A 27,326-nucleotide genomic window follows, 5' to 3' on the forward strand; every position below is an offset into this window, starting at 1 on the left:
GAATTTTAATTTGTTTTTTAGTTTAGGCTGATTTTCTTTTTTTTTTCTTTGTTCTCTGCTTGTGTGGAGAGTGAAAGTAAAATGGCGATTTGAAAGTGCTTTTTTTGGAAGAAAGCGAGTCAAATGGAATGTTATGGACTAGATAGTTTTTTTTTAATTTAAACTTTTCTTTTTTTTGAAGGTGGTTTTGTGTTTTTGAAATAGCTTTTAAACTCTCCTTTGCTTTTTATTTTTTGGAGGATTTTCTTATTGTATTTTCTTTAAGAAGGAAGAAGAGGAAATAAGATTTTTCCTTTTTTTAAAAAAAAAATGGCTTCAAAGAGGCAAGCAGCTCCTACAGTTCCTAAGGTGGCTTCTTCCCCTGCAATCTTACCGGTACAACAACCTAAAGCTACACCGGTACAACAACCTAAAGTTACACCACCATCTTCTCCTTCTCTGCCAGTATTATCTGTACAAGATATGAAAGACATAATGGGAAATGCTGTATCTCAAATCAGAGAGGAAATGAAGGACCTTTTAGATCAGAACAAAACTGAAATTAGAGGGGAAATGAAGGAGCTTTTAGATCAGAATAAAACTCAAATTAGAGGAGAAATGAAGAACCTGTTAGAGCAGAATAACACTATTTTGAGGCAAGATATAGTTATGGCTCTATCAGGACTTGCTTCTGTGGTTGAGAAGCTTGATTCCAGGGTTGAAGAGGTTGAGGAAAAGGTTGATACCCTGGAAGATAAATTTGAAGGCATGGAAAAAAAGATGGAAATTTCACAAGATGACATTGTTATGTCTCAGTACAGGGAAATGGAATATGCTTTAAGAATCAGGGGTCTGAAAGAGGATATGCAACAAGACCTGGCAGAAATTGTGGCAAATGACTTTGCTGTTATTTTGAATAGGGAGAAAGATGGAATACTTAGAGAAGTGGAAAAAGTTTACAGAGTTAACTCCTGGGTCGCAAAACAGAAGAATTTACCAAGAGATGTGGTGATTTATTTTGCAAAGAGATCTCTGCATAATAAAATTATACAAGCTTTCTATAATAAGTGGTTTCAGATTGCTGCTCAAGATGTTATTATCTTAAAGGAGATCCCATCTAAAATTTTAAGAAAGAGAAAAGATTTTGCCTTTCTAGCTAATGAACTTAAAACAAGAATGATGCCATTCAGATGGGAGATCCCGACAGGTATTGTCATGAGCCATGCGGGCACGCGTTATAGACTCAATACAGTTACTAAAGCAAAGGAGTTTTACAGTTCGGTCCTGGGAGCAGGCTCACCATCATCTATGATGCAGAAAGTTTTGGATGGTAAAGAGGTGGAACAACAGTCTGAAGGACAAGGTGTGATGGTTGCTGGAAAGCTACAGGCGGAGTGGTCACGACAAACAGAGATCAAAGAGCAAAGAATGACCCGTGCAGCATATAGACGCAAGGAAAAGGAACAACAGAAGAAAGAAGTTAAAGAATCTCTTCAAGAAATTGTTTCATTGCCGGTGGGAGGAGCAAGACCCAAGAGCTCTGCAGCACATTCTTCTATGGCAGATCTCCAAGCAGTCTTCTCCAGGCTCTTGGTAAAGGGAGATGGTAAAGCTCCTGACCTGGAATGCTAATGGACTTAATTCCCCCCAAAAGAGAAAGAAAATCTTTCATTACTTAAAGCAACATAATAATGATATTATTTGTTTGCAGGAAACACATATTTTATCTAAAGACCAAAAATATTTAGCCAATGCTCGTTTGGGATCTCATTTTGTATCTTCTGCTCCTGGGAAAAAAGGGGGTGTAGTCATTTATGTTAAGCAAAACTTATCAGCCTGTTTGGTAGAATCTGATCTTCAAGGGAGATATGTTATGATTGAAGTTGGTTTATATGGGAAGAAAATACTTATAGTGGGGTTGTATGCACCAAACCAACAACAGGAACAATTTTACAGATTGTTACATCAGAAATTAACCTTGTTGGATTATAGATCTGTGATATTAATGGGTGATTGGAATGGTGTCTTAGATACACAAAGAGACAAAAAAGGATCTTCTACTTTTTTTAAACAGGCTAAACTACCTAAAGCTTTTTTTGATTTGAAAGAGGACTGGGAGCTGCGAGACTACTGGCGTGAATGCAATCAGGAAGAGAGAGACTTTACTTTCTTTTCAGACAGACACCAATCCTTTTCAAGAATTGACTTTTTCTTGATTACAACTGATTTATATTTTAGGGTAAAGAATGTTAAGATTTTTCCTAGGACATTGACGGACCACAGTCCAGTCTGGATGGAGTTGGCTGATGAAAAAGCGGAGAGGAGATCGTGGAGGATTAATGAGAACTTATTTAGACAAGAAAAGAATGTTCAAAAACTAAAGGATTATTTTGTTTTAAATATGCATAAGGGAACATCAATGTCAATGGTATGGGATGCAGGTAAAGCCTTCATGCGTGGGATCTTGATACAAATGAATAATACTCAGAGACAAAAGCAGATTCAGAAACATAAGGATTTGGAAGATGAGATTAAATTAAAAGAAAAAATTTTGATTTCAAATCCTACAGATGAAAAGAATCTATAAAATTGCTTAAATCACAATTTAATATGTTGGTGGCTGATCAAACCGCAACTAACCTACTGTATATGAGACAAAATACATTTTGTAATGCTAATAAACCAGGGAGATGGTTGGCTTACCAACTCAGAAAGCAACAGAGACAGAGAATTATAGATAAAATAAATTATAATGGTAAATTGGTATATCAGAAGGAGTTGATTAAGAAATCTTTTCTAGATTATTATCAAAAATTATATAAGAGTACTAAAATACAGGTTTCAGATATAGATAATTACTTAAATGAAGCCAACTTCCCTAAATTAACAGAAGATCAGAAACAAGAAATTAATGGTTCAATTACTAGTGAGGAAATCGAGACAGTGATTAAAGAATTAAAATTAGGTAAAGCACCGGGTACGGATGGTTTGACATCTATTTATTATAAAACTTTGGTACAAGAGATGATTCAACCTTTAAGACAGCTTTTTAATAATAATAATATAGAGATTCCCCCGTCATGGGGCAGAGCCTTTATATCTCTAATTCCAAAAGAAGATCAAGATCTTACTTTACCAAAGAATTATAGACCTATATCTCTCTTAAATGTAGATTATAAGATTTTTGCAAAAATATTAGCTAATAGGCTTATGAGGGTTTTGTGTCAGATTATACATAAGGATCAAACGGGTTTTATAACTGGAAGGTATATGAAGAATAATGTCAGACAAATTATTAACTTATTAGAATATCTAGATAAAAATAATCAAGTCTCTGCAGGATTGATATTTCTAGATGATGAGAAAGCTTTTGACCAATTGAATTGGCAATTTATGTTAAGACTAATTGATAAAATGAACTTTGGAGAAAAAATTTTACATGCTCTTGGTGTTATTTATCAAAAACAAACGGCACAACTTATAGTTAATGGGGGTTTGTCAGAGGTCTTTACAATAGAAAAGGGGACTAGACAGGGATGTCCATTGTCACCTTTGCTGTTTGTTTTAACTTTGGAAATATTGCTGATTAAAATTCGAGAATCACAGCAAATAAAAGGAATAGAAGTTAATAAAAAAGAATATAAACTAAGAGCTTTTGCATGGCAAAGATTTCGGCTTTTTTAAAGGATCAATCGCAAGAGAAGTTCTTTGTGGTATGGGAAAAATGGATAGATTTTATACAACATAAGTTGGATATAAAAAAATATTATTTAGTTTTTCAATAACTCATATATAAATTTTAACATTTTATAGATTGTATTATTTTTTCTTTCGCTTTATATTTTTTATTATTATTTTACTTTCTTATATTTCCTTTCTTCTTTCTTTCTCTTTATTTTTTTCTTTTTAAGTATTTTTTTCTTTTCTTTAATATTTATGTTTTTGTATATATATATATTATTGTTAATTATTTTATTAGTTGTTTAAGTAATGTGTTTAGACTTATTTATGATTTATACTTTTTTTTTAAGAATTCAAGAAATTTTAATTAAGCCTATATTCAGCTCTGGGAAGGCTGAGGGAGGGTATGGGAGGGTTGGGGTGGGTTGGGGAGGGTTGTTTTTCTTCTTGTAAAAATTTTAAAAATTTTCAATAAAAATAAATAAATAAAAAAAATAATAATTTAAAGGTATCTATAAAGATGCTTAAGGAACAATTTAATATGTTGATGGCAGATGAGGCGGCTACTAATCTCTCGTACATGAGACATAATACTTTCTGTAACGCGAATAAGCCTGGAAGGTGGTTGGCTTATCAGTTACGAAAGAAACAGAAAGCTAGAATTATAGAGAAAGTAAAATATAAAGGTACTGAGGTTTTTCAGCAAAATTTGATCCAAAACAGTTTTTTAGATTTTTATACAAAATTATATTCAAGTGATAACATAAAGGGTGTGGATATAGACAAATACTTACAATCTGTGCATTTTCCTAAACTTTCAGAGGAACAACAAAATGGGATGAATAGATTAATTACTGTGGAGGAAATTGGTTTAGCTATTAAGCAGTTAAAGGTTGGAAAATCTCCGGGAACAGATGGATTGACTTCGAGATATTATAAGACTTTATCTGAAGAAATGATGGAGCCTCTAAAGGAACTTTTTAATAGTATTATGTTGGGTAAACAAGTGCCTCCTTCTTGGAAAAGAGCCTTTATATCACTGATTCCAAAGGAAGATCAGGATCTTACAGAGCCTAAGAATTATAGGCCAATTTCATTATTAAATGTTGATTATAAGATTTTTACAAAAATTTTGGCAAACAGATTAATGCAGGTTATGAAGGACTTGATTCATAATGACCAAGCAGGATTTATAACAGGGCGATATATGAAATATAATGTTAGACAAATTATAAATTTAATTGAATACTTGGATAAGAATAATCAGATTCCTGTGGCTTTTATCTTTTTGGATGCTGAAAAAGCCTTTGATCAATTAGATTGGAAATTTCTATTTTCATTGGTAGAGAAAATGAATTTTGGGGATAATTTTTTACATGCACTTAAATCTATATATCAGCAACAATCCGCACAAATCGTTGTAAATGGGGGATTGACTGAGAATTTTAATATTGAAAAAGGGACAAGACAAGGATGCCCATTATCCCCATTGTTATTTGTTTTAACGTTGGAAATTTTATTGATTCAGATTCGAGAATCAAAGGTAGTTAAGGGCGTAAAGATAAGGAAGAATGAGTATAAATTGCGGCTTTTGCGGATGATTTGGTCTTAATTTTGGAACAACCGAATCAAGCGATTGATTGTTTATTGGAACTTATAACACAGTATGGGAATGTCTCTGGTTTTAAAGTCAATAATTATAAGACTAAGATATTATCTAAGAATATGTTAGTTAAGGATAGGGAAAGTTTGGTCAAAGCCACAGGTTTTCAGATGGTAAAAAAGGTTAAATATTTGGGAGTATATTTAACCGCTTCAAATGGAAAATTGTATAAGAATAATTATGAACCATTATGAGGAAAAGTACAAAAGGACTTAAAAGACTGGAAGAACCTGCAATTGTCATTGTTGGGGAGAATTTCAGCTGTAAAAATGAATGTTCTACCAAAGTTCCTTTTTTTGTTTCAGATGATACCTATTTTAAAAAAAGAGGCAAATTTGGATGAATGGCAAAGGAGTATCAACAGTTTTATATGGGCCGGAAAGAAACCAAGGGTTAAGTTTAAGATTTTACAGGATGCTCGAGAAAGAGGAGGACTTAAGGCACCCAACTTGAAATTATATTATGATGCAGCCGCTTTAACTTGGTTAAGCGATTGGCTCAACTTAACAAATAAGGATATTCTGTTTTTGGAAGGTTGGGACTTAATATATGGTTGGCATGCATACCTGATTTTCAATAAGAAAGTTGATCGGATTTTTAAATTACATATTTTGAGGAATGCCTTACTTCGTGTTTGGAAAAAGTATTATTACAGATTGAATTATAAAATACCTATCTGGGGGATTCCCAGACATGCAATTGAGGGAATTTCTAAGGGGACAAATTTTGATAAAATCTCGTATAAAGAATTGTTAATTTGGTCTGGTTCGAATTGGCATTTGAAATCCCTAGATGTATTAAGGCAAGAAAATACTCTACAGTCATGGTTTCAATACTTACAAATAGTGGATAGATGGACTGTAGATAAGAAAGAGGGAATAACATTAGAAGATAAACAATTGGTTATTCAGATTAAAAATCAGAGTCAGGCCCATATAAAAAGAATTTACAATGTTTTATTAGAGTTAGACTCGGAAACAGAATTGGTTAAAGACTGTATGATTAAATGGGCTCAAAATATACAGGAACCGATTTCATTGGATTTATGGGAGACAATTTGGACTAGAAATGTTAAATTTACACAAGCTCAAAATTTGAGAGAAAATTTTTATAAAATGTTTTACAGATGGCATTTAGATTTTAAAAAATTATCTTGTATGTATCCTAACATACAGCCCAAATGTTGGAGATGTGGCAATAAAGATGCGACATATTTTCATATTTGGTGGAATTGTAAAAAGGTAAAGGCATTTTGGATTATTATTTGGTGGAACATTCAAAAGATTTTTAGAAGGAAGATAAAGTTTACTCCTCAACTATTTTTATTGGGTATCTTTGTGGATTTAAATGATAAAGAAACTATTTTGATGTTGAATTTATTAACTGCCGCAAGGTTATTAATAGGTTTATATTGGAAGAAAGATTCTTTGCCTACTTTAGAAGAATGGGTATTTAAAGTATCTAGTTTTGCAGAGATGGCAAAAATTTCTGCCTATTTAAAGGATCATACACAAGAAAGATATATCACTGTATGGAGAAGATGGATAGATTATATTCAGAAAAAGTATGGAACTAAAAAGTTTCATTTATTTTATGAATGAATATTATAGTAAATATTACAGAGAATTATCTTATAGGCTATTGGAGTTAAAGGTTAAGTATGATTTTTTTTTCCTTTTTTATTATTATTATTTTTCTTTTTTTCTTTTTTCTTTTTCTTTTTCTTTTCTTTTTTCTTATTATTATAAATCCTTTTAATTATTAACCCTGTATTCTGCTCTGGGAAGTGAAGGGAGGGGGGTTGGGGGTGGGAGGGAGGAAATGTGGGGGGGTAAGTGTAATATAGATAGTGGTTGCTTATAGGGGTGCGGCCTGGGCACTCCCCTTATGCTGCGTTCATGGGTTTGATAGGGATGAGAGGTGGACAAGTGTAGAGAGGAAGTAGGGTAGTGAGAGGAGAAGGGGAGGGGAAGAGAGTAGGATGGGAGGTGAGAAAGAGGAGGGAAGTAGGGAATGTTTTAAGAGAGGGTGGACGCAGCCTGGGGGGAGTGCGCAGGTCGTAATAATGTTTATTTTATCTTAAAATTGTATTGTATACTTTTTTTTATAATGTTTATATGGAAAAAATAAAAACTTTCATTAAAAAAAAAACAAATAAATTTCTCTTTATTCCTCGTGGTATCATTTGAGTAAAAAAAAATGTCCCATCCTCTATTTTAGGAACCTGACTTCTTTGTAACTGATCCCATGTTGCTTTAAAAATTCAAGTCTCAACATTTGATTCTGCTGAGTAAGACACTCAATTATGTCCAATTTTGTGGTTAGTAGTTGGTTATCAAAATTGTCATAGTTCTCAATAAATTGTGTTTGCGCATCCATTCCTGTTACTTTTGAAATTGTATATGGTTCAGTTAAAGTCACTTTTTGATCATCAGGAGTCTCAATAGGTTATATATAGAATGGCATAGAATCTTCTTTGGTATTGGTTGATTCCTCTTCTGTTGTTTTTTGGTCTGTAGTATAGTCAAATGAAGTCTGGAGGTTGGTTTGTAAATTCAGAGCAGGGTTTCTTTTTTTATTTCTGAGGTAATCTCTTTTATTTTAACGCATACTTGCTCAGTAGCTTCATAGATTTTTTTCTAGTATAAGTTTACAGTTGAGTTGTAAATAGAGTTTCTTCATTTCAATAGTAACTAGAGACAATCCTGTTATCTTTTAGTGAAGGCTATATTTAATAACAGTTAGCCAGTGTCCATCCCCACAGATTTAACAGCTGTTGAACTTCTTTGTCTTTTCCCTTTTATGATGATCTGAAGGTCAAAACCAACCTCAGCATCAAACAAGAAAAAAACAGTTGCAGTTTTAAATTTCTCCACAAGTTGTCCTCAGTAGATTATAAAATCTCTTCCCAGACACCAAAAATAACGTTAAGAAAATCAGGAAAAAATAGTATTCTTCACATATAAACTAAATCCAGTAATGAAATTCAATAATAAGAATTTTTTCAAGACCCCAAAATAAATAGAAGTAAAAATAGTTAATAAAATTAATTTTCTTTTCTTTTTCAAAGCTTCTCTTCCCACACTGACAAACGCCGCTCTCTCCAAGAAGGGAAATAATTCCAAAAATGCTTTTTACAGGGAAAAAAAGGGCTAAGAGAGGAAAGAAAAAGTCTCACCCAGATGAACCACGGTGGTTCTTTACGCTTAGATGTTCTTCTGACTTTTGGTTATTGCAGCAAAGTGATCGGCCATTTTACTGGCCGATCTTTTCTCCGTCGGCCCTAAGGAGCAATCTCGGACCGTGGAAGGAGCTGCCGCCCTTCCACAGTTGACAAGGACTTCCTCAATGGTAGTCACCTCTCCAGGGTGACTTTTCAACCCGATTAAGGGTCTACCAGCAGAGGGAAAGCAGCCAGCGAAGAGAGGAGTCTCTCCACATGACTGCACACACCGCGATCCGGAACCGGAAGTCCAGAGGATTTCTTCTCATAACAAATCCTTGAGGACCAACTGGACAATGTGACCTGAGCTGTCAGAGGGGAGAAGGGAAAGTATCACTCTTTTAACTATCTTTTTCCCACGATATTGTCAGAGCTAGCTTTTCTTCGAGTGTACTAGTTTGCTATGCCTAATAAAATTTACATTAGAGAAAACCATGTCTCTGATGTGTGACTTTGTTGGGCTTTTCAGCCGGAATTTGACAATCAGTTATACCACTTTGTTATTTAAAATGTGGAAATTTCTGGTGTCTTTCCAAATTTACCCTAAACATGTTTTTGTAATCTATTGCTGCTTAACAAAAAGCACAGGTATAATTTCAAATTACAATTCCCAACCTACTGGATAAGGTAATCTTGAAAAGAGATAGGAAAGTATTATTTAGGGAACGTTTAACTATCATCCCCAGATGTTGTCCTAGAGAAAATTTTAATAAAGAATACTTTCACTAAGCTGCTAAAGGACTAATCTAGCAAGGTTCAGATATTACATTATGTACATTACATACATCACATGAAATCAGTTTCAACATCTAACTCCCAAGACTGTAATTCTGAAAAGTGAATTCAACATCCTAGTCTATCAAAACACAGCTCCTATAGACCTCTGTAATGTGAAGACAGCTTTACCTTATCCTCTTTCTATTCACATTCTTAACTATTATTCAACTATTTCAAGGATTTAACTATAATTTTTTTTATAAAGTTAAAAGTTGTACATAAATGTCAGAGCAATGAAAATACTGGTGATTTCATGTCACTGATCTAATGTGGAATCCAGATGCAGTTTTTTTGCAGATACAAAAATAAAATTACAAAAAAACCCCTAAAAATATAAAAACAAAAATCTTTAAAAAATCTAAAAAGAGGGATTAAAAACAATAAATGGATATAATAACATGGTAAGCCATCTCTAATACAAATAATGTAATAGATATTGTATAAAACACTATAATAACGGTGTAGGTAGCACAGGTGATCTTCTGATATATTTGAAGTGCTGTGGGGCAAAACCAGGCAACATTGCATATTGTAGCAGAATTGGTATCTGAAAGAAGCAGAGAAATATAGAATTGTCCTGTGCCTTCTGGGTATTTATGCAGTAATGTTGAAAAGAGGCTAATACAAATGTCTCTAAAGTACAGGCACTAGAGAAATATATGTGTCAAGCAACGGGGAATCAGGAGATTCAGGCAGTTAAAATGAGTATAAAGATTTATTGCAAGCTTAAACTCTCTACAAGAATCAGACCAATTGGCGGTCAAGGAAAATGCTCAGATAAAAGAGGCATACAAAGTGGGCTGGACTTAGATCGTTTGCGGGCACACAGACACTCATAACTTATGATGCATTTGACCCCTCTCTCGGACTCAGCCTGGTCATCTCCTACAACATGTTCTGTTATTTCACATATCCAGGGCCATTGTCTCTCTGAATAGGGGATCTTCCTTTACCAGCCTTCAAAGGCAGTTGAGGGGAGGGTATCACAGCATGCCATAATAATGGCCCAACAGTAGTTAGGTGCTTCAAAATTTGTTAAGTATGTCATAGGAGAGGCAGAATATCTGCTGGTAATAAAGGTTGGACCTAGCTGGCTTGGTCCAATTAGCACTCAGTTTAATGTGAGGTTTTGCCTGAATATATCCTATGCTGACCTGGAGAGAATTTCAAAGATGAGATTTGAATTGTCACTATCTTTTTTCATGTGGACTGAAAGTCATCCTTCATCTATAGCAGTGGTTCTCAACCTTTTTATACCGGCGACCCCTGTCATAAGCACGCGGTGCGCATGCGTGGCGCGGCGCACATGCGTGGTGCCACCCCCTGCGCGGTGCGCATGCGCGGTGCCGCCCCCTGCGCCAGCTGAGGCATAGCCAGCAAGGGGCGGCGGCAGGCAGGCCCGGACGCTCTCGGGCGGCCGCGGCAGCGGTGGCGCAGGGCGACCACCGGCTGGGCCACCAGCTGGCCCAGCCCAAGGCAGGTAAGGCACATGCCAGGCCCCATGCACACCAGCAACCTTCCCTGCACCCGCCGGCCTCCCACCTCCCACCCCCGGCCCTCTTTTACTTACTTTTTAGTTGCTCAACAGGGAGGGAAGTTCTGCAGACTGTTCCCCTTGCAGCACCGTTTGCAGACTGGGGCTTTTGGCAGCCCCAGTCAGAAGGGCAGAGACAGCCCTGGACAATTCCTATTGGCTTTTGAAAGCCAATAGAATTAGACTCTGTTCAAGAGAGTCTATTCTATTGGCTTTCGAAAGCCAATAGAATAAGAGGGAGTAGCACAGCTAAGGAAAAGGGGGAAAAATGGCAGAAAAAATGGCGGATTGCGTTGTTTGGCAACCCCCGTGAAATGGTCGCGACCCACAGGTTGAGAACTGCTGATCTACAGTCTAAGTAGGTGGATGTGGTTACTCACACGTCGACCTCTATTTTCACGTCTCTAGCTTCAAGGTAGCATTAGAGACACATTTTGGGGCTTGAAGGGCCAATCTTAAGAATTTGTACTGAACTAGTTCTAATGCTGCAAAGAGGAGCAGCATTAGAGAAGAGGCCCAGTTGCGCACCTTAGGGAAGTTGTGCTATTAGTGTTGTTTCAATTAATTTGAGTGTCATGGTTCCGATAGATGAAATATTTAAAAGAACTTCAAGGTAAGGATTTCTTCCTCAAAGAACATTTTATTTAGGAAACAAGAGATCGGCACATAAAAAGTTGAACCCAAGACTAAAATCCCCTCCCTCGGTCTACAAAGTAACAAGTTGCAATTCGCACCCCAAATTGCTGTCATAAATCACATTCACCAATTATTTCAAAACGTATTGTTGTGACTAACTAAGAAACTTAACATCTCTCTTCCCCCTCCTTCATCTAAAATCTCTGAATTAAAATATGGCAATGAAGACAAAATAAAAAATGGCTTCAGTTCAGTTTGTCACAACGTTGACATTGAGTGCTGAAGTAATGTAGTGGCCACCTCTTGTCTTGAGTAATTTAAGGATGGCAAATGAACTCCTCTGTGCATTTTCAGCAACACAGTTGCCATGAGGATTCCTACTGTTGGCAGAATGTAGGACTTACTCCCAGATGTTTAAAACAGGAAATCTGTTCAATCATATAGCCATCTTTCCTCCAAGAGTGATTTTTGGGCCTTTTGGCAAATCCCATTATTTTGGTTTTCTGATAGTTGAGTTCCAGCTGGTCTTCCTTGTAATACTGTACTAGTAATCTCAGTGCTGTTTTAAGGTCAGTGAGTGTTCTTGAGAGTATTGCTGCTTTGTCTGCATAAAATAAAACAGAGATATGTTTTTCAACTAGTTTTGGGGAGTGAAAGTTCATATTGAGGAGATAACCTACCATGGAATTAATATAAAATTCAGTAGGAGTAAGGTCAATTTGCCCCCTACTTTATGGCTTTCTCCATTCCAATGTCACTAGTGAGATGGCCCTGGGGGTCCATTTTACTTTGAGTGTCGGCACTTCATGGAGTGTACATATTAGATGAAGTAAACATCAGTGAATCAAGGAGGTTTCCAGTTTTCCCCATAGTTTGCCTAATATACTGCAGTTGATTATTGTGTTGAGGAAGCTAATTGGTCTATAATTGGCAGAGTTATTCTTTTTCCCTTTTTATATATAGGGAGAATGATTATAAGCCCCCCAAAATTGTTTTTAATATCTCTGGAGGGATTAAATCTTCTCCTGGGGCCTTCCCTGATCTTAGCTGGTAAGATACCAGCTATTACTGTCACTGATGCCCACATTGGCAGATTTTATATATTTTGCTAGGGCTTCCACTTCCAAGAGAGGTGCCCCTATAAAGTTTCTGAAAATATGCCTCCCAGGACTCAGGAGGGATGTGACATCCAGTGTGGCTGGGCCATTTCTTTGGGAGCTTGTTATGATATGCCAGAAAAAAGCTGAGTCTTTGGATTTGATTGCCTGAATGAGTCATGTTCATTTGTTTTTCGTGGCTTCCTTTTTCTTGTGTGCTAGTAATGGTCTGTACGATCTTTTCTGCTGGAGGAGATCCTATGCAGTTGTCAGTGATTGCATAAGTCTGGTAAGTGATAATGAGCTTCTTTAGCACAGAAGAGCAAAAGGGGGGGGGTCTTAGTTTTTACTACACTATATGCCATATCATGTGCCCTCCCTCCACTCAAGACATAGGCCATGGCAGCGTTAACCCAATTCAATCATGGTGCTCTGTTTATAATAAATGCTTATAATACCTCCAGTGAGACAGAAACCTCAATTCAGAGCCTTGAGTACTGAAATGAAAACCTATGCTGCTGATTTAATACTGATTAATCTAAATGCATTTGTAGTCTTGGGAGGGGACTTCAATACTAGATTGGGCCCCAATAACCTCACCCTTTATGCAAAGCACAAATGCCTTGCTCCCAACTGTGAAGACAACAGATTTCTCCCATTCCCTGTTTTCCCAAATGTCAATAACTACAGATTTCCAATTATTGCAGTGAAACAATAACATTTTGATAAAACTAGTATTGTTGTGAAAATACACCATTGTCTAAATTACTTTATGTTGCACAAAATAGAGCCATACTTTTATAGAAGTACCTGACTGATCTTGGTTGATCACCCAGAATCTAAATACTTAGTACTTGTTGGTACCAGAATACAAGAAAATCTCAGGGCTGTAGCTAGATGGGAAAGCTAGGGAAAACATCACAGAAGAAGGCAATGTCTATGAAGGTTCAGGAAGGATGTTTTCATAACAATCAGTTCAAGCACAGGATGGTATGCAGCTGGTATGTTGGGTGACCTTGAAGTAGCATCTCAAAGAGATACAGCACTTACTTTCATTTTCCTCCTTGCCTTCCCCACTCCTCATAGTTCATGGCAGTCTGTCACCAAATAGTAGCGAAACACAAGCAAGCATTAAGGTGGCAGCTGACATAATGCCCTCTCTGGAAAAAGGAGTTAGACCTGGAAATGAAAAGAGAGAGAAAAGGGTTAATGCATCAGTGTGGTTTATCAAGATAGTGGGCATGGAATTTACACAAGATTCTTGGTGCTTGCATATGTTGGGCTGCCACCCATTCGGTTTCAGAGGAGGGGAAATGTTTCCATAAGATTAGGTATTGGAGTTTGCTTCTATGGAAATGCAAATCCAATATTCCTTTGAAATGTTGCTTACTCTCAATGAAGTCAGCAGGGGGAGGAACTTTTTCAGGTGGTCATAATGGAGAGGTTTTGGCTGGTTTAAGCAGACTACAATGGAAGACAGGATGAATCCTCCTAAGGTTGTTTGGCAATTTAAGTTCAACAGTCACTAGGTTAATAATCCTCACAATGGGGAAAGGGTCAACAAATTTAGGTCCAAGCTTTTTTTAAGGTTGCCAGGATTGCAAATATCTGGTAGACAAATAGACTTCACCCCCTATCTCAAACTCTTTCTACGGGGTGTTCTTTTTGTCAGCATATTTCTTATATGTTTCTCTAGCATCATCCAATGCCTGCTGAGCCACTGGCTAAGTAATTCACAGTTGTTTTATCCATTTTGTTAGGGAGAGGCACTTAGTAACTCTCGTGGGAGTTCAGGTATAGTTGCAGAGTCTCTGCTAGTTGAAATTTGGAAAGGAGCAAAGCCAGTGCTGCAGTATATTGTTATATGCTACCTCTGCAAATGGGAGTAGTTCTGCCCAGTTATCTTGCTGGTAATTGACATAATATCTAAGGTACTGTTATAATACACTGTTGGGAAATTCACAGGCACCATTAATCTGAGGATGATGTGAGGAACTTAGGCCTTGGGTGGTCCGTAATAGTCTCAAATAGTCTTGCCAGAATTGAGAGGTGAATTGCATTCCTCAATTGGAGATGATCCTCTTGGGACCCCTGTGCAGACGATAAATGTGTTCTACAAATAGTTTTTCCAGGGTTCGTACAGAGGAGATCTTTGGGCACACCAGAAAATGTACTTGTTTTGAAAAAAGATCAGCAATGACCCATAGTTCATAGCAGTCTGTCACTGAATAGCAGCAAAGCACAAGCAAGCGTTAAGATGGCAGCTGACACTCTATTCATATTTTTTTCTGAATTTTTATTTTTGATGTAATTTGTTTTGCTCATAATTCAGCATATTATCTACAAGAAACACTTCTGCAACTTTATCTAGCTTGTAAAACCCAAAGAAAACTAAATGAGAATTATTACTAATTATTAACTAATTATTAATAATTAATTATTATTAATCATTTATTCCACTGCCAGCCAGATGTTCAGACTGGATTTGGCATTTTTGTCCACCTATTGAGTCCTTCCCAAGGATCTGGGATAGACAGATGTGGATGTTTGATGATGTTAAAGATATCATCACAGGATATAAGCTCTTTCAAGTAAAGCTGTCTTTTGCAACTGATTAATGGTGATTTTGTCAATGCCAGTGGCATTCAAGTATACTTCAGTTGTTTTGGGATTGCATCCAAGGACTACCTATTACTATTGGTACTACCTTTGCTTTCTTTTTCTACAGTTGTTCTATTTCTATCTGCAGGTCTTGAATTTTGTTATTTTTTCCCATTCTTTGTCTTCTAATTCTGTAGTTTCCAGGTACTGTCACTATACAGCCTTTTAGGTCTTTCTTATCAACTTAACAACTGTCGATATGTGTTATGGCAGGGTGTTATGGCAGGTATCTATTTGTTTGAATTCTAAAGTTATTATGGTTCTTGGCACAGTCAGCTAGGTGTTCAGACTGGATCTATCATCATCATCATCATCATTATCATTATTATTATTATTATTAAATTTATGGTTCAAGACTTCAAGGTGATTCTGAGCAGCTGAGTTATTGACCTAAGGTCATGCAATAAATTCTGCACTTTCCAACAATTTGATTGCTGTTCTTCTCAATTGTAATATGATAAGAGCCGAGGTGGTGCAGCAGTTAGAGTGCAGTACTGCAGGCCCCTTTAGCTGACTGTGTTCAGCAGGTCAGCGGTTCAAATCTCACCGGCTCAAGGTTGACTCAGCCTTCCATCCTTCCGAGGTAGGTATAATGAGGACCCAGATTGTTGGGGGCAATGTAAATATATATATATATATATATATATATATATATATATATATATATATATATATATATATATACATACATTGCTTACTGGTGTACACCGCTTAGAGAGTGCTTGCACTTAAAGCGGTATATAAGTCTCATAAATAAATAAATAAATAAATAAATATTCTAAGACAGGGGTGTCAAACTGCCGGCCCACAGGCCGGATGCATCATCTGAAAGCCACGCCCACCCCATTGCCGGCAATGGCAAAACCGTCCCGATACATTGCACGACATCACGTGACGTCATGAGTTTGACATATCTGTTCTAAGAGCAATTCAGTGCAGTTACTCAAGGTTCCTTTTTCCAGTATTAATTTCTTTTAAAAACTATTTTTCATATGGCAGTAAAGTTCTGTGCCCATTTCAAAAAGTGAAACACATTGATTCCTTAATCTAGATTGAAGTATCTCATTCTATCTCCATTGTAGCAGCTTTTTAGGGTAAAAGTCTCATGCTATATCTCACAGGTATAATTCTTATATGAGAAATGTACTCACTTGTACAACTATGCCTAAATGATTTCTGCATAGAAAAAAATAGAACAAAACATTTGGTACTGTAGTGAAATAAAGCTGCTAACCCATGGAATTGATGATAATTGCTTATTAGTTATTAGATGGACAGTCAACTGTGCTGCTTCTAAATCTTTGCTCTCTCATGAAATGCAGCTTTCTTGCCAAGCATGCCAGAAACAGAGAAAGGGACTATCTCTTTTCCAATGAGCATCTGAATTTTCCTCACAAATGGTTTTTGTTTTTCCTATGAAGCTAAAAGTGATCAAACTATTCAAAGATGGAAATCCTGATTTGTTGATTTCTGTCGTCCTCCAATTTACCCAGGGGTTCCATTTTTTCAACCATTCCATCCCTAGAATCATTGGGCATTCCATACCTGGGGTCACCACAAACGTTAAGTCCTCTTCATGGTTGCCCAGGGAGAGGTGTATTGGCAGAGTGGCTAGGGTAGCTGGCACCCCCCCTGCTATGGATCCATCTAGCTGGCCAAATGAGATTGGTTGTTCCAGTCTCCTGGATGGGATGCCCAGATTCCCCACTAGTGTTGGGCTAATGAGGCAGCGGGTGCAGCCAGAGTCTATTAAGGCTTTCACCTTCACAGCTTCGGGCATGGGGGGGATTAATATAGTCACTGTTTTGAAGATGGGTGTGATGCGTCCACTTACCAGGGGTTCGCCTTCCGAGCTGTCATCTGAGGCATCCACCGTCCCTGTGGTGTAGGCTGGAGTTCTTTCCCCTTGGTGAGCAGAGGTGGGGTTTTCTGCAATTTCCATCATTTTCATGGCTGTTTCTTTTGGCTTAGCTGAATACCCTCTGGGTTTGTTGATTGGGGATCTGTCTGGGTTGTGCTGGGGGGCCTTTGAGCGGCATTCTACAGCTCGATGCCCTTCTCTTCCGCACTTGAAACACCCCATCTGCTTCTTGGCTGTATCCGATGATTTCACCGGTTGGTGTGTCAGCTCAGGCGGGGGGCGGCTCCATTGTTTTCCTCGGCGATGCCTCTTCAATATGTCGATCTCTGCTTCCTCTGCCAAGACGTACCATTCCTCAAGTCGATGTGGGTCTCCTCGGGGCAGGCAAGCATCATATAGATCATAGTTTAGTCCGTCTTTGAAACGGCCAAGGAGGATGTCTTCTGGCCAATTCAGTTTGCTGGCAATGGCTCGGAATTCTTGTGTATACTCAGCCACTGGGCGTTTGCCCTGCCTCATCGTTGTTATTCTTTCACGGGCTTTGCGATCAGCCAGGGGGTCTTCAAACCGTCTTCTCAACGAGGACATGAAACGGTTGAAGTTACTGAGTTCTGGGGCATTGGAGTCATGCAGGTTCACCACCCAATCTGCAGCTGGTCCATCCAGGGCAGATTGCACGATCCGGATGCGGGCTTTGTCGCTGGGGATGTCCTGCCCATATTCCTCCATGTAGCTGAGGACTTGGGTTAGGAAAAACCCCAAGCGTGTTGGCTCCCCTTTGAATTTCACCTCCAACGGTGGACGTCTTGGAATGGATCGGTGCCTCCATTGTGGGTGGTAGTGTCTTCCGTCCAGATTTCCATCTTGGGTCCGGTAGGGGGTGGGAGCTCCTGGATCAGTAAATGTCCCTGGGGTTGCAGGTTCCACGTCCCCCTCGGTGTCTCTCCCTTTGTGGCTCCAGGAACTGGGGCGGGCGTAGGGCTCAGGAATCTCCTCTCCTAGGGAGCTGAGAGTTCTCTTCATCAGGTCAATAGCTCTCTCTAGGATCCAGTCTGAGTACGGCATACAGCTTCCTCCCTCTTCACTTGCGTGCAGGGATTTCTCCATCTCCTGCTTCCATTCTGGTTGCTTTGTCCCCCGTCTCAGGGTCACTTTTCTTGATTCCTTTCCCCACTCGCTTTTCTTTCCAACGCCCATCGACCAGCGAGGCTTGTGGTCCTGTGTCTCCACCACTTCTTCTTCTGAGAAATCTGGCCTCTCGGATCCCAACATCTGGCAAGGTTCCAACTGGGTCAGCGGCTCTCTTTCCAGGGAGTTTTCTCCCTCTCTTGCTTCGTTGTCTGACATGGTAAATTTTTGCAAAATCCCCCGGCAAGGGTCTACCTTCCAGGTGGATTAATTTTGCAAGTCCTGTCTAATGTAAGGACCCACCCCACTTTGCATCTTAAGAAGACAGAACTCTTGGAATAGTTCTTCCAACAGGAATCCTTTATTAAGAGAAAATGGTTGCAGGCATGCTAGACAGGACTTGGGGTTCAAGCTCTCCCATTCAAGGTTTTAAGGGGTTCCCCAGTAGTCCCACCCAATCAACCCCCCTTCCAGTGATAGTTTCAAGTATCACAATTCCATCCCCTTTCTTCTTCCGTCTGGATGGAGACTTCAGATAACTACATGAAAGGCAATTACTCTTCTTTGATATGTTAAAGCTTAGAGGCCACAATAAACACACATTCAGTCCTTTGAAGTGTGCTGAAGGAAGTGAGGGCCATAAAGCCCCTTTGCTCTCCCCCTTTTCTCCCTCTTATGGCAGAATCCAGAGAAGGCAGAATTGGGAGTTTCTATGTTTGATAATTAAAGATGAAATATAATTGGATTCTGACAGTATTAGAGACCCACACTAACTTTATAATAATTTGTTTTTCCATTTAATAAATCAACACTGTTTGGCCTTTTCGTTAGACTATAACACAGAACAACTCTTGCTTCAGTTTTTAGTACTGGAGAGGCTGTCACAAAGATTAGGAAAAGAGTTGGAAGGGACCTCAGAGTCATCTAGTCCAACACTCTGCTATTGCAGGAGACCTATACTATTTCTGATAAATGGCTATCCAGTCTTCCTTGTTTTACCTATAGGTGCCTTGGTAAATAAGTTGCCCACCCTCTTCCTTGTGGCAGCCTTTCTTGTATTGGAAGACTGCTATCATGTCACTTCTACTTCTTTTCACTAGACTAGGTACACCCAGTTCCTGCCATCGTTCTTCATATGTTTTAGTTTCTAGGCCCCTAATCATTTTTGTTGCTCCTCTCTGAACTCTTTCCAAAGTCTCAGCATCTTTTTTGTATTGGGATGACCAAAAGTGGATGCAATATTCTAAGTGTGGTCTTACTAAGGCTTTGTAGAGCAGTTCTAGTAGTTCACATGATCCTGATTCTATCCCTCTGTTAATGTAACCTAGGAATGGCTTTTTGGGCTGCCACACTGTTAGCTCATATTTAGAGAGTTGTTTACTAGGACTCCAACATCCCTATCACAGTTACTAGTGCTGAGTCAGATTTCACTTAGTCTGTTACCTGTACTTTTGATTTTTCTTGCCTAAGTGTAAAATCTTGCTTTTCTGTATGTTAAATTTCATTTTATGGGATACGACCCTGTAAACTAATCTATTGAGATTCATCAGGATCTTGAATTGAGCCTGTCTTCTGGGGTGTTGGCTACTCCTGCCAGCTTGGTGTCATCTGCAAATTTGATGAGTTCATCTTCTATTCCCTCATCTAAGTCATTTATGAAAATATTGAAAAGTATTGGGCCTAATAGAGAACTTTGGAGTTCCCCACTACTTACTTCCCTCCATGTAGATGTAGTTCCATTAAGCACTATATGTTATTAGCTTGTTTGCACAATATTTTTTTCACTCCATAGATCAGATTCACCTAATACTGGACTATAGGGCTGAACCAAACAAGAGTGATTTTCTCTTGTTAAGCAGTTGTCTACTTATTTTTGAATGTGTGTTTGGAAAAATCGGGATTACATTTGTTTACTTGACCTTTCCTAATTAAATTAACTAACCCTATGAGAACAGTTTCTTTTTATGGATGATTTGCAGTCATCCAAGCAGAAAATGACCAACTTGTGAAGGACTTTTCTGACAAGCACACCAAGGCAGTATTCAGGAAATTTTAGTGCACTCTAAGTCTTAGTTGCCAAGTCATTTTTTTACAGTTCTTGAATAATCTGAGAGCAGAAGTATTGCATTTTACTAGAAAAAGTAAAGAAAGACCCTTGGAGAGGGTCTTTTCATTAATGTCTTTCTGTTGTCTCTTCTGTGGACATGATAGAAAAGCAATTTTTAGCTACTGCCATAACTGCTAATAGTCACAGAAACATCATGGTACAGAATTGTGGGTTTAGGCTGATGTCTAGCTTTCAACATTATCCTGAATGAAACCTAGGTGAGGAATGGAATATAAGTAAGGAACCAAATAAGTAAGGAATTGGTGTAATCTGAAATGCCATGTAAAGTATGTAGAGTTATACTTATTATATGTTATACAATATATAAGATACATATATAAAAAGTTACTCTTCTGTGCAAATGTGAAAATTGTTAAAGGTTTAAATTAATCACATAGAACAAAGAATCCGGGTGATAGAAACCTTGGAGGCCTTACACCATCTGAGTCAAATGCTTGTCCAACCCCAGGAGGCAAGCTATTCCATTCATTAATTGTTCTCACTGTCAGAAAATTTATCCTTACTTTTAGGTTGGATCTCTCTTTAACAAGCTTCTACCTATTACTTCTTGTCCTGCCCTCTGGTGCTTTGGAGAATAAGTCAATTCCCTCTTCTCTGTGACAGCCCCTCAAGTACTGGAAGACAGCTATCATGTTCCTTCCCCAATCCTTCTCTACAATTGGCTAGACATACCTAGTGCTTTCAACCGTTTATTGTACAATTTAGCTTTCAGAGCCTTTGTTACTCTTCTCTGCATATTTTCCAGGATCTCAACCTTTTTTTTTTTTTTTTTTTGTATCATGGTGACCAGAACTGAATGCAGTATTCCAAGGTGGTCTCACCAGTGCACTGTGAAGTGGAACTATCATGTCCTGAGATTTGATGCTATTCCTTTATTATTATTTTTTTAATAAAGTTTTATAATTTTTAACAGAATTCAATAAATATTTCAATTCAATATTTTTTCCATACCATAAAAAAGCATGCCAACCAAGTAGTAGGTCATGTTCCTCCAAATACAGCAATCTTTTATTTCTAAAAGTTATCCATTCTTTTACCCATGTTAACACTGATGCTTGATAATATAAAACCCAATCTGGCAAGCCAAAACCTCCATTTCCCTTGGCTTCTTGTAACATTTTCAATTTAATTCTAGCTTTCTTTCCTTGCCAGATAAATTTTTGAATTAGAGAGTTTAAAACTTCAAAGGATTTTTTCTCCAGTTTTATAGGTATCGTTTGAAATAAAAATAGTATTTTTGGTAATATATTTATTTTCACCATAGCAATTCTTCATAACATTGACAGTTGAAGATTCTTCCATTTTTCCAAATCAAGCTTTATTTGATTTAACAATTTAATGTAATTATCTTCTTTTATTGTTGAACATCTTGCTGTCAAATATATTCCCAAGTATTTGACCTTTTTGACTATTTGCAATTCTATTTTTTTGATATTTTTTTGTTTATCTGTAAGATTTTTAACTATCACTTTAGTTTTTTCTCTATCTTTAATCCTGCTATCTCTCTAAATTGTTCTATCTTTTCCAATAGTTTAGGAATAATCTCTAAAGGTTTCTCTAGAATGAATACCAAATCATCTGCAAATGCTTGTAGTTTGTAGGTTTCATCTTTCATCTTCAATCCTTTAATTTCTAGATCTTGCCTAATGTTTCTATTTAAAACTTCCAAAGTTAAGATAAATAGCAATGGGGATAATGGACATCCTTGTCTTGTGCCTTTTCATATATCAAAATTTTCTGTATAATCCCCAATCACTTTTGCTGTTTGTTTCTGATATATTGTCTGAATTGTATTTATAAAGTTTTGACCAAAGTCCATTGTTTTTAGTTGTTGAATAATAAATTGCCAAGAAACATTATCAAATGCCTTTTGGGCATCTAAAAATACTAATGCCAGTTGTTTCCCTGAAATGGAGTTCATAATATTCTAATATATTTAGTATTACTCTCAAATTATTTTTTATTTGTCTCTTTGACAAAAATCTGTTTTGATCTGGGTGTATAAATTCAGTCAAAAATCTTTTCAGCCTCTCAGCTATTATTGAAGTGAATATTTTATAGTCCACTTTCAGTAGTGATATCGGTCTATGGTTTTTTATCTGGGTCAAATCTGAGTCCCCTTACTATTCCTCTATTAATGCAACCAGGACTACATTGGCTTTTTTGGCAGATGCATCACATTACTGGCTCATATTTAAGTGGTGATTCACTAGGACACCTTGATTTCTCTCACAATTACTCTCACATAGTTACAGACTCATACCATTATGGACAGTATCTGAAGGAAGACATGTTGGATTAAATGTTGATAAACTGTCCTACTGCAGAACCTCTATATCTGCTCATACAGATTGAGCAACAATAGCTGACTGAGCTAAATTAAAGAGAGGGTGTCATCCTCTTGTTTCTACTTTCTGCAGTATAATTAGCTGCATCTCCAGGAATAGTCTCTGTTCAGGAACTAATGGATTAATGAATAAGATTCTTCTTTTCTGAAAGTTCACAGCCCTGAGGAGGTACATGCTGAAGCAACACAAATTACCCTCTAGCTGCTCCTAGAGTTCTTTTTATTTTGTGTTGTTTTAGCTATTATGTTACCAAGTAGAAAGTTGGTTTGGAATAAAACAGTTTTAAAAAGAAAAAAAAAAGAAAATCCTCTTAAATAACCTGGAACTAGTTTTAAAAGTAATAGCCAGCCCTTTATATTTTGCCAGTGGAATACTTTACACATGGATCCAGCTGGCTTCTTTGCATGCTTCCGAAGTCCAATATGGCTGCTGGATTTTGTACCAACTGAAATTTCTGGATCAGATATACAGACAACTACACATAAATCACATCACTGTAATCAAGCCTAAAGGTTAGCAGCCTTTACAGAAGGCTTTTAAGAGATTTTCTTTCAGAATGGGATTGTTTAAGGATGTCAAATGAGCTGGTAAATATTAGAAAATTAGATTTGGGTCCCAAAGCATCTTCAAATTGTGGACATGAGCAATGGCACCTACTGCCTTCTCTTGTCCTACTCTGGAGTTTGTGGTGCTTTTATTAACTTCTAGGCACCTAAGTCATGAGTTAAGCTAAGAAAGCACAGCCAGGAGATTTTTGGGTTTCCCCCAGCCCATTTTTTCCACCATCTAACACCCATACAAATGTTGTTCTTCAAAGTTTACTGCCAGACTCTTGACACTGCCAACTCCACTCCCCTGCTTTTTTTCTTTTTTATTTTCTTTGACAGGATGATTTAAAACAGGCTTCCCCAATCTTTGGGCCCTGGCCCACTACCGGGTAATGGCTTATTCGGAACCAGACTGCTTGTGCTGGCATCCATGTACATGTAACTCGTACAAGCAGTGCGGGCCTGGTTCCTCTCTCGCCCCACCCTCAGCCGGGCCGCTTTACTGGAGTTTACAAATATAATTATTTTGACTCCTTTTCCTAATAGTTCAGTGCTGAAGTACAGGGAGAAGAGAGAGAGAAAGTAAGTGATTGCATCTAAAGAGTAAGGAAGATGATCTTGATAATGATACGTCAGATCTGTTACCAAAATGACAAGGAGGAAAACGTGGCTTAAGTCTGAAACAAGAAGAAGGTATACACAAGCAATTCAGGCAGACATCTCCCTAATTCACATGACTATGGGGGGAGGGGGAGAGAAATAACGCACAGTTAGCTTTGCATGATTGATGTTAGCCTCACTTATGTAGATCAAATCAAGAAAACAACTCCACAAGAAGACGAAAACTATCAGTACTATTGGCTATAGTAACAGAATCTTGCAAATTTGACTTTGCTTTATTCCCCCTTCCCTTTGTCCCTTATGTTCATACGCACTGCTCATAATAAGGAGCTTTCTAGTAAAAAAAAAAAAGGAATTGGAAATAAAGAAGATGGGAAATAAGTATGGCTGCAGCTTTAAATTAATACTAAATCACAATTAAAGTGAAAAAAAACATTAATCATATCTAATGTAAATTGAATTAATTTACCCAGCAAAAGGACAATTTTCAACAAGTTGTGTGTTTACAAGAGATATACATAAAATAAGACCATGTCAATCTGTTATAAAAAAGAAAAAGTTAAGTCAAGAATTTATAGCATATGGAAAAAGAAAAACAAAAAAAATGGAATATCAATTTATCTTAAATCACTTTCCTGGGAATTATCAGAACAACTTAAGACCACTTTAACAACTTGACCAGAACTTCTACAGAACTAAAATTACTAATCCAACATTAACATAATGACAACCCATCTGGTGCATCTCCAGTCACAAAAAATAACAAATATTAAAGATATGTTATTGAGAAATATAAATATTTTTATTTCTATTTGAAATAAATAAATATTTATTTTACCTTATATTAGCATGCATAACTTTTCTCACCTATTAACATTTCTATATAAATATGTACCTGGAACTGAGTATAGATCTCACTGAAACTCATTTTTGAATAAGTACAGTATATGTAGTATCCTAGATTTTCTTATATGTATGGTATCTCTATAAATATGGGAACTACTATATTAAGAGATGTACCATTTCATTTTTTAAAAAGATCACATTTAATTCAGGTGTGCTTATCAGGATAGTACTTTATTGTTCTCTTTCCCGGTGACTTGGTTTCCCAGATAGAAATATCGTATTCAAATCCTAGCTTTATATGATGTTTTGCAGCTTGTTCAATTATGACTTTTATCTTCTGATTTTTATGAACTTTCTTGTTCATAACTTTCTTGTTCATTCCCCCCAGGGACTTTGTGCTCAAACATTTTATGGTCACTTGCATTCCTGCAACCATGCCACGTTCAACATGAAGGTAAGCTAAAAATAGTAAATAATTATGGTTTAAATAGAATACCGTACTTTCCGGCGTATAAGACGACTTTTGAAAGCGTTGAAATCAGTGCCGAAGTCGGGAATCTTATACGCCGAGTCGTCTTATACGCCAGAAATTACAGTAGTTTTCGGCATGTAAGACGACTTTCTAGGCATGTGACTCGGCGCCAAAGACGGGGGTCATCTTATAAAGCTGGGTCGCCTTATACAGCGGAATATACGGTACATACACACACACATACACATACACTGCTGACAGGAGTGAGGGGGAGCCTATGGCCTAGAGGTTAATACAGCTGTGTAACATGCAAGCTGCTCAGGTTCGAATCCCAGAGGGGTGTGACTAGCTGATGAGAGCTAAAGAGCTTGAAATAGCTATACTAGTCTCCCTTTAACTCTTTGTCAGCCACAAAATTTTGAATTTACAGTTATCACAGTAGTGATGTCTGCCTGCAAAAAATGCTCCTAGACTGAAGCGAAAGGCAGAACAGATTGCTTTATATTTGGTAGACCGGGTGCTCCATCCAACATATAGATATACACATATACACACACACATACACATACAGACAGTATATATATGAGGACCCAGATTGTTGGGGACAATATGTTGACTCTATAAATCACTTAGAGAGGACTGTAAAGCACTTCAGTGGGAAGATAACAGCATTCCGTATTCCATGGTCATGCTGGCCACATGACCATGGAAAAGTCTAGGGACAACTCTGGCTCCCTCACTAAGAAACAGAGATGAGCATGCCCTCTAGAGTCAGACACAACTGAACATGGGAAACCTTTATCTTTACATACATGCATACATTCATTCATACATAAATATATATAAAATCTGTATATCAAGCGATTTTGCTACTGGATATATAATCTACTGGAGTTTTTAGTTTCCTGAAATCATTATTTTCCAACAATAATTCCAGAACAAGACACCATTCACCCCATTGAAAGGAAAAAAATCTTTATACTTTTTTTTCATGGCTATTCATTTTCTACTTGTCTATTGTTTCATTAATGTCAGAATCCAATTATATTTCATCTTTAATTATCAAACATAGAAACTCCCAATTCTGCCTTCTCTGGATTCTGCCATAAGAGGGAGAAAAGGGGGAGAGCAAAGGGGCTTTATGGCCCTCACTTCCTTCAGCACACTTCAAAGGACTGAATGTGTGTTTATTGTGGCCTCTAAGCGTTAACATATCAAAGAAGAGTAATTGCCTTTCATGTAGTTATCTGAAGTCTCCATCCAGACGGAAGAAGAAAGGGGATGGAATTGTGATACTTGAAACTATCACTGGAAGGGGGGTTGATTGGGTGGGACTACTGGGGAACCCCTTAAAACCTTGAATGGGAGAGCTTGAACCCAAGTCCTGTCTAGCATGCCTGCAACCATTTTCTCTTAATAAAGGATTCCTGTTGGAAGAATTATTCCAAGAGTTCTGTCTTCTTAAGATGCAAAGTGGGGTGGGTCCTTACATTAGACAGGACTTGCAAAATTAATCCACCTGGAAGGAGACCCTTGCCGGGGGATTTTGCAAAAATTTACCATGTCAGACAATGGAGCAAGAGAGGGGGAAAACTCCCTGGAAAGAGAGCCGCTGACCCAGCTGGAACCTTGCCAGATGTTGGGATCCGAGAGGCCAGATTCCTCAGGAGAAGAAGTGGTGGAGACACAGGACCACAAGCCTCGCTGGTCGATGGGCGTTGGAAAGAAAAGTGAGTGGGGAAAGGAATCAAGAAAGGTGACCCTGAGACGGGGGACCAAGCAACCAGAATGGAAGCAGGAGATGGAGAAATCCCTGCACGCAAGTGAAGAGGGAGGAAGCTGGGCACCGTACTCAGACTGGATCCTAGAGAAAGCTATTGACCTGATGAAGAGAACTCTCAGCTCCCTAGGAGAGGAGAATACTGAACCCTACGGCGCCCCAGTTCCTGGAGCCGCAAAGGGAGAGACACCGAGGGGACGTGGAACCTGCAACCCCAGGGACATCTACTGATCCAGGAGCTCCCACCCCCTACCGGACCACAGATGGCAATCTGGACGGAAGGCACTACCACCCACAACAGAGGCACCGATCCATTCCAAGACGTCCACCGTTGGAAGTGAAA

General features: G+C 37.8%; 1 protein-coding gene across 4 annotated transcripts in view; it reads left to right on the forward strand.

Annotated features, from left to right (window-relative positions):
- SPAG16 (sperm associated antigen 16) overlaps positions 1 to 27,326 on the forward strand; it is a 422,131-nt gene that overhangs the window by 286,323 nt on the left and 108,482 nt on the right. For 3 of the 4 annotated variants that reach the window (XM_039332822.1, XM_039332824.1, XM_039332826.1), the window contains one exon: positions 25,120 to 25,185. The exons of the other annotated variant lie outside the window; for it this stretch is intronic. In XM_039332822.1, coding sequence (XP_039188756.1) covers positions 25,120 to 25,185 — 66 coding nt within the window. The remainder of the gene's footprint in view (positions 1 to 25,119; positions 25,186 to 27,326) is intronic. 4 annotated transcript variants of the gene reach the window in all.

The sequence above is a fragment of the Crotalus tigris genome, unplaced genomic scaffold (assembly GCF_016545835.1).
Source record: "Crotalus tigris isolate CLP2741 ecotype Arizona unplaced genomic scaffold, ASM1654583v1 scf7180000024464.508515016:1373766, whole genome shotgun sequence".
Lineage (NCBI taxonomy): Eukaryota > Metazoa > Chordata > Lepidosauria > Squamata > Viperidae > Crotalus > Crotalus tigris.